Source organism: Gigantopelta aegis, chromosome 4 (genome assembly GCF_016097555.1).
Source record: "Gigantopelta aegis isolate Gae_Host chromosome 4, Gae_host_genome, whole genome shotgun sequence".
NCBI lineage: Eukaryota > Metazoa > Mollusca > Gastropoda > Neomphalida > Peltospiridae > Gigantopelta > Gigantopelta aegis.
Genome location: NC_054702.1, coordinates 9824148 through 9833497, shown reverse-complemented (window position 1 = coordinate 9833497; position 9350 = coordinate 9824148). Strand labels below are relative to the sequence as shown.

General features: G+C 38.1%; 1 protein-coding gene across 1 annotated transcript in view; it reads right to left on the bottom strand.

The window, feature by feature from the left end:
* Positions 1 to 350: 350 nt before the first annotated feature.
* The window catches only part of LOC121369661, a 43862-nt gene continuing 34862 nt past the window's right edge, over positions 351 to 9350 (bottom strand). Inside the window, exon 7 of the mRNA XM_041494706.1 lies at positions 351 to 4329. Coding sequence (XP_041350640.1) covers positions 4225 to 4329 — 105 coding nt within the window. The 3' untranslated portion in view covers positions 351 to 4224. The remainder of the gene's footprint in view (positions 4330 to 9350) is intronic.

Sequence of the window (9350 nt, the reverse complement as noted above, 5' to 3'; positions counted from 1 at the left end):
CATATAAAAGATCCCTTGCTACTAATGGGTTTCATCTAGGACTACAAGTCAAAAATTACCAAGTGTTAGACACCCAATCGCTGCCAAAAAAAAGAAGAAAGAAATGTTTTATTTAACGACGCACTCAACACATTTTATTTACGGTTATATGGCATCAGACACATGGTTAAGGTCCACACAGATTTTGAGAGGAAACCCGCTGTCGCCACTACATGGGCTACTCTTTCCGATTAGCAGCAAGGGATCTTTTATTTGCGCTTCCCATAGGCAGGATAGCACAAACCATGGCCTTTGTTGAACCAGTTATGGATCACTGGTCGGTGCAAGTGGTTTACACCTACCCATTGAGCCTTGCAGAGCACTCACTCAGGGTTTGGAGTCGGTATCTGGATTAAAAATCCCATGCCTCGACTGGGATCCGAACCCAGTACCTACCAGCCTGTAGACCGATGGCCTAACCATGACGCCATCGAGGATGGTACCAATCGCTGCCAAAGATAAATAAATAAAGTGCTCTAGTGGTGTCGTTAAATAACACAAACTTTAACATTTATAAAATAAGTATCTCAACAACACACACAACAGTAAAATGATTAAAGGGGAGTGCACAAACACTGGCCACTTTCCATATTTGAGTGAGCATGAGGCAAGCCAAACCAACTTCTTGAATGTTTTGGAGATGTGTTATTCAATAGTCTTGTTTTAAAAAAATGTGCTTCTAAACTAAAACTTTACCATTTCCTCTCCCTCCCCCCCCCCACCCCACCCCCAATCCTGCTGTGATTTTCTATAAACAGTACACTGTTTGACAATTAGCCTAACCAAAGAATATTTTGTTCAGTATTGCATCACAATTTGCTATGCAAATTTTAGATTGTAATGCTACATGATTCTAAATTATTAAAACAAATTTATTTTTTGAAAACAAAATGTTATCTGGTAACAAAACCATGTTGAGAAGGAAATAAACTGAAAGATGCAGGGCTCCTGAGTCTCAAGTCTCAGTATCAATGACATCTGTGTGAGAACAGGGCCAGATCTACATGCATCCTCAAATAAAGGGGGAGGGTCTTAAAAAGAAATCGGGGCACAATAATATAGGGTCTTGTCCAGCTAGACCAAAGAACATTTGTAAACTTTAAATAATTTCTGTTTCAGGTGGAGCAACTCCTTCCTACCACCCCGTCCTATATTTATATCCACCGAGGTACAAGTATTAACTGAAGGTCGCATTAACCCAACGAGGCATGTGGTGAAACCCATCAGTCTACATCTACCTACACTGATCCGATACCTGCACTGCTGGTCAGTGCATCGGCTTTCAGAATGTACCAATACATATACAGAACAACATACAAGTTGTTTTGCCATGTTATTTATTGCACTCATTTATAGTGCGCAAAATTTATACCACTTGACCGCTACTATACCAAGAGACCTCATAGTGGTCGAGTGGTATAAATATTGCGCACTATAAAAAGTCCAATAAATAAACAAGTGCAATAAATAACATAGCAAAACATCTGGTATGTGGTTCTGTATTTATTGCATACCACCTTTCTCTATTATGATTAACAGAAGTTTAATTAAATAACACAACTTACTTCGTCTGGAAAGTTGGTTGAATTTTATAGAACTGACATAACGTTGAGCGTACTGGCTAGGAACATGATGTCATTCGGGTAACACGTACTATGCATGCAAGATTTTGTATCACACATATTGAATAATTTGTATTATTATTGCACGTCAGAATTGTCTTTATTACTATAGTAATATTAAATGGGTATGCAATAAAGTAAACCAGTAGTTAAGTACAAAATGATACAAGATCCAACTACACACAATGATTGAATGTTTAATGACCCCCCCAGCACAAACACAGTTATACACCGACACAGCACATACATTGCATTATTCATCATGGACACACCCACAAACCAAACTGCCGAGAGTTGTAAGAGAAATAATATAAAATGTCACTTGTATACTTCACGCTATGACAAGTGACATGCAGGTACCGGTATACGTTTATCCGTATGGATTTAGCTCTCAAAAAGTACCACAAGGTAAAACAAAACCATTATACTATAGTTTTGGAAAAGATGATTGTTAATAAAATATTTTGCAGACAAAAATAAATGTTTTTGTCTAATTCCTGTAAGAGACAGATGCCCATAGCCATGCCAGAGAAAAGTCACAGTTTGTCAAAAAAAAGTATACATCACAATATAATATGTAACTCTTTCATAACTTAATACCTCTTTTAAATATATTGCTGAATGAAACAGATGCTGACAGGTTAAAAGCCAATAATGCTTTTCTTGGCCACTAAACACATAAATAATGATCAAACAAGAAATATATTGCGTATTATTATTGTTAGTAAACAGAAAAACATTTTTGTGTCAATTGATACAACAAAACATATTTATTTAATAAAATTGTTTACCTTAAAATAATTAAATTTCTGTTACATTCATTACAATATAACGTCATCTCACTGGTCCAGACATTGCAACGGGAGTTTGTTCAATTCTCGATGAGTGAACAAATTACATCATCAGGGAACGTCATTTTATATGGGCAAGTTATCTTATTGAGCGTTATTGTTTATGGACCAAAAATAATTCAAAATAAAGTATGAACTTTTAGTGTTGTTCTTATTAGCAAGTATGATTCAAATTTAATTATAAGTATTGTCCGTTATTTCTTTTATGTTCATCTGGGTATGAAAAAAAAATCATCCACAATCTTATGTAAGAACAGCTTCACCGATTCACACAATGTGTGGATGATTTTTTTTTTTCATACCCTGATGAACGTGAAAGAAATAACAGACAATAATTAAACCTCTGAGATAACCTATAACCTCACACCAAATATCACGTTATATCATCTTATAGGACAGTACACTTCAAACGACTAGCAAGCTTAGATGCAACAAAATTTGCATATCAAAACTTAACAAATATCATTTCTATTCTTATGTTGCCGAATTGCTGGATAAAAATATCTGGTTAATGATATAGAATATGGGCTTAAAAGTTTATGCTACCCACGAATAATGAATTCATCATTTATAGGATTAAGCCAGTTATCCCAAGTAATAGGATACTAACTTTATGCTACCCACAAATGAATGGTTCATCATTCACAGGATAAAGCCAATTATCCCAAGTCATGAACCAATTACAAGTATTGTGTGTGTGTTACAGTCAATGTTATGCTAAATCAGTTTACAGGAGGTCATTTTTTATTGTTTTGAATTCTTGTTCTTATAATAAATTACCCTGTGTAAAGTTAACATAAAATATACATTTTTAGTTTCCTTCCCCAGATTCTTTTTTAGTGAATCTGTCAAATAAATACATGTACTCTGATTTTCTAGTAAATTTGTAAAATGACTAAAATATTTAGACAATTTATAAACTGTCCGAGTAAATCGGTAAATTAACAAATTGCCTGATTTTAGACATCGACTGTAACATAAATATCAGCCACCCAACAAAAGACTTCAACAGTTTAAAAAATCTTGTCTCCTCAATCACCTGCTGGCATGGTTGCCGTACAATTAATTTGACAATATGGGTTCTCACAACACTGAGAAATGACAAACAATACATAATCAAACTTGTCTTAAATGCACTGATCCTAGTTTCGTAAATACAAACTTTTTCTGTTTAACATAATCTGTATTTGACTTGCGACTACAATTCACCAGGATGACCAGAAAGACAGACTGGATTTGCTAAAATTGATCATCTAAACAACAAATGGCAAATAATGTGCAATTTTAACAGTCACAAAAGTGTAAGAGCCAAAAATATTTCACACTGACAAATATCTATGGTCAGTGCATTTAATGTAACCATCTTCACAGGAGAAATAAACCCAGGGATCTGGTCATCTTTCACAACACAGATGCAGTTTTCTGTGTCAAGGCAGAAGTCTTCAAATGATGATCTCAGCTGTCAACATCAAGCCTGGACCAGCCAGGAATGCACCAATATCACCAGAGGGGGTTCTCTTGGAACCCCCCCCCCCCCCCCAGTAAATGTGACAGTATCACCAGAGGGGGTTCTCTTCAACATCCCTCGCCAGTGAGTGTGACAGTATCACCAGAGGGGAGGTTTCTCTTCAACATCCCTCGCCAGTGAGTGTGACAGTATCACCAGAGGGGAGGTTTCTCTTCAACATCCTCTGCCAGTGAGTGTGACAGTATCACCAAAGGGGGTTCCTCTTGAACATCCCCCGCCAATGTGTGCTGTCTGCCTCATTTATTCTCTTGTTGATGAAGCCCAGCTTCTGGTCCAAATCAACCATTTCCTGAAGAAGAATAACGTTTTAAAAAAGGAGCAGAATTTATGCTTAAATACAATAAACATTTGGCTGTATTATAATCCATAAACTACAATGTCAGCTCAAATCCATTAATATATCAATTAAAACAGTCTGATGGTTGGTTTTCTTTGCAATTTATCTCCTTTGTGGCTAACTGCCGAGGAATATCTCAGATTACACAAGAATCGTTTTTTATGAACACCCAGTGTCATCATTATTGTGACAATTCATAAGTCCAAATCTAAAAAATAACCATTTGTTAGACACCACATAGTGGCTAAGCCGTAGCTTAAAATGTGCTGATGCGTGAAAAAGACATTTTTTCCATTTCAAGTGATAAGAACAGCCAGAAAACTCAATCAAATGCAGCATTTATCAAGTTACTAATGTCTACAAGATCAAAAAAAAGAAGAGTTTTGTTTGATGACACCAGTGGAGCACATTGATTAATTAATCATTAGCTATTGTTGTCTAACATTCGATAACTTTATCTTGTAGTCTTTAAGAGGATGGGATCGTTTATATGCACTTTCCAATAGACAGGACAACACATACAGTGGCCTTTGATATACCAGTTGTGGGGCACTGGTTGGGATAAGAGAAAAACCAATGGTTCTGCCAAGGTTTGTTCCTATGACCCAAACATCAGCTATTGGATGTTAAACATTTGGTAATTTTGACATATGTCTTAGAGAGGAAACCCGCTACATTTTTCCATTAGAAGCAAGGTATCTTTTATGTGCACCATCCAATGTAAAGGATAGCACATATCACAACCTTTGATATACCAGGGACAGGAAGTATCCCAGTGGTAAAGCACTCACCATTAGATTATTTCTCATTCCAGCCAGTGCACCACCATTGATATGTGCTATCCTGTCTCTGGGACGGTGCAAATAAAAGATCCCTTGCTACTAATGGAAAAATGTAGCAGTTTTCCTCTTTAAGACAATATCAGAATTATCAAATATTTGACATCCAATAACCGATGATTAATAACTCAATGTGCTCTAGTGGTGTCATTAAAACAAACTTTTAACATTTTGACATACAAGTCATCATACACTGGCTGAAATGAGAAATAGCCCAATAAGCCTACAAACGAGGATTGATCCCAGACTGATCCTTTATCAGACAAGCACTTTACCACTAGGCTATGTCCTGCCCCTTCATCTGATGCAAGTAATCTTCTGGCTAGTCTAGATACCGCCCTCCAAAGTATGGCACCTATTGGGTCAAGACAACTATTCAATTATTTCTTACAAGCAGACTAGTTGGTGCCTTTTTTGACAGATTTTTAGATAACATAATAAGATGGAAAAGTTCCATGTCAAAACCAGTTGACTAATTCTTAGCAGAAGTCTTAAAAGATTCAGTTTCCACCATACAAATATTATGAAGTTTCTCTGTTGAATAACCATGGCTACTGGTAGGCACTTTAGAGCACCTGAAAGTAACTGATGTTAGTGGTAGCCATTAAAGCATGTGCCAGCTGGTCCAGCCCATCTGCCTGGTAATCAAACCTGACATTTGAGCAGTGATTAGCCAGAGAGAATCCCAACAGAGAGATATAACATGAACTGCTTTCAATGGACCAACAAGAAAACAAAAATGGCTAATGTATGTTGTATGGAAACAAAGTCAGACTTGAAGACATTTTAATAAAATACTTTTAATGTACATGACCTAAATAACTGAAAAAAAAGAAAAAAGAAAAAAAGAAGAAAAACAATAAGAGCTATTTGGTAGTAAATAGGCCAGCTAACATCCATGTGGTAACAAAACCTGTGTCTAGCAATCCCACATTCCCTCAATGATACCCACATGTATACTCCACTAAAGCACAGCTACTTGGATTATTCCAGGACCACATGGAATACCACAAAGAGCAACAATGTGTTTGCAATTAGCGGCTGTGGGACAGACAGACAGGTATGTCAGGGTCACTGACAGATACACTGATTGCTGCATTCTCTCTGGCTCCTGAATACACCAGATGACCAATCACTACATCTTATGTCTCATTAACAATAACACAAATATCTTCCAGCTGTCTGGGAGTACTGGTACTGGCCTTGGTGGTGTAGTGGTTAAGCCACAGGACTTAAGGCTGGTACGTACTGGGTTCGCATCTTGGTACTGACTCCCACCCAAAGTGAGTTTAATGACTAAATGAGTAGGTTTAAGGCTACTACAAGATGTAATGTAACGTGGGACTGACTATCAGTACATGCACTGTGGTGCTGACTGCCAGTAACACGGTTCACTTCCTGATGCTGTGGATGACGCTTTTGGTTGAAGTCGATGTTTGCTGTTTCTATTTTGGTTCTTGTTTGCATCAGTATACACATTGAAAACAAGTAGATGAAAACAGAAAAAGCAGCAAGGGGTGAAAAACGTGACTTGATCTGATTACAAGTAAATAGCTATGACTTGTAGATCTTGTAGCTACATACTGTAATATATATATGTATGTAAATAGCTATGGCTTGTAGATCTTGTAGCTACATACTGTAATATATATATGTATGTAAATAGCTATGGCTTGTAGATCTTGTAGATACATACTGTAATATATATATATATGTATGTAAATAGCTATGGCTTGTAGATCTTGTAGCTACATACTGTAATATATATATATATGTATGTAAATAGCTATGGCTTGTAGATCTTGTAGCTACATACTGTAATATATATATATGTATGTAAATAGCTATGGCTTGTAGATCTTGTAGATACATACTGTAATATATATATATATGTATGTAAATAGCTATGGCTTGTAGATCTTGTAGATACATACTGTAATATATATATATGTATGTAAATAGCTATGGCTTGTAGATCTTGTAGCTACATACTGTAATATATATATATATGTATGTAAATAGCTATGGCTTGTAGATCTTGTAGCTACATACTGTAATATATATATGTATGTAAATAGCTATGGCTTGTAAATAGCTATGGCTTGCTTGTAGATCTTGTAGCTACATACTGTAATATATATATGTATGTAAATAGCTATGGCTTGTAGATCTTGTAGCTACATACTGTAATATATATATATATGTATGTAAATAGCTATGGCTTGTAGATCTTGTAGCTACATACTGTAATATATATATATGTATGTAAATAGCTATGGCTTGTAGATCTTGTAGCTACATACTGTAATATATATATGTATGTAAATAGCTATGGCTTGTAGATCTTGTAGATACATACTGTATATATATATATGTATGTAAATAGCTATGGCTTGTAGATCTTGTAGCTACATACTGTAATATATATATATATGTATGTAAATAGCTATGGCTTGTAGATCTTGTAGATACATACTGTAATATATATATGTATGTAAATAGCTATGGCTTGTAGATCTTGTAGCTACATACTGTAATATATATATATATGTATGTAAATAGCTATGGCTTGTAGATCTTGTAGATACATACATACTGTAGATCTTATATATATGTATGTAAATAGCTATGGCTTGTAGATCTTGTAGATACATACTGTAATATATATATGTATGTAAATAGCTATGGCTTGTAGATCTTGTAGCTACATACTGTAATATATATATGTATGTAAATAGCTATGGCTTATAGATCTTGTAGCTACATACTGTAATATATATACTCTTCAAAAGAAGAAACGCAAAACCACATTGTCGTAACTTTTGGAGAACTGATTTAATTATTGAATGGTGAGTCCGATAATTACCAAATGTTGCAGGATTGTTCACAATTCACTCTAGTCCATTGTGAGTAAGTGATAGGACACACCACCAAGGTCAAGGTCATCTGGAGTCAATACCGGGTGTGGCCTCCGCGTGTGTTGACAACTGCCTGGCACCGCCTGCCCATTGAAGCAACCAGAGTACGGATGACGTCCCGGGGGATGGTGGCCCACTCGGCCTGCAAGGCTGCTGCCAGCTCGGGCAGGGTCTGGGGTTGTGGTTGTCGCTGTCGGTCCAACTCGTCCCATAGATTCTCAATTGGGTTCCAATCCGGTGATTTCGATGGCCAAGGAAGGACATTAATGTTGTTGTTCTGTAGGATAGCCGTTGTGAGACGTGCTGTGTGAGGCCTGGCGTTGTCATGTTGGAACACTGCATTGGCGTTGGCCATAACTGGAACGATGTGTGGCCGGAGGATCTGGTCAATGTAGCCCTGTGCATTCAGGTTGCCCTGCACGTGGACCAGGTCAGTTCTGCCAGTGTGTGAGATGGCTGCCCACACCATGACACTACCCCCGCCGAATCTGTCCACTTCCTGCACGCAGTTTGCCGCATAACGTTCACCACGACGCCTATACACGCGACATCTTCCATCATGACGTCGGAGCAGAAATCGGGACTCGTCACTGAACCACACCTGTCTCCATCGCAGTTGAGGCCATTGTCGATGAATCTGGCACCACTGCAGTCGGAGTCGACGGTGTTGTGGTGTTAAGATGACACCTCGAACTGGACGTCTGGCACGAATTCCTACCTCACGTAGGCGGTTCCGTACGGTCTGGTCGGATATCCTGCGCAAACCTGGTATTGCTGCGGCTGTGGAGGTGGCAGTAGTCAATCGTTCCCGATGGTGGCGTACCCGGATGTAGCGGTCCTGCCCGGGGGTAGTGACCCGTGGTCGACCGGATCTAGGGAGGTCACGTGTTGATCCATGTTGCTGGTAACGGTCCCACAGTCTGGAGATGGTGCTTGGGGGCACATGGAATGCCCTGGCAACGGCCGTTCTGGATTCGCCTGCGTCTAGTCGGCCGATGGCATTGTTTCTCTGCGGTTCACTGAGACGTGGCATGTCCTGGATTGTCAACTGTCGGCCAGATACAGAGGCCAGGCAAGCGAACACCCTGCACTTTTATACTGTCGGTGTTCATGTTGCACGTGCAGACAACGCACGTGCAGTGGTGACATGGTTTGCACGTGGCTGCGTTTTTGCGAATATTCACATTTTGGAACTTTATTGTACAGTAGCTGCGTT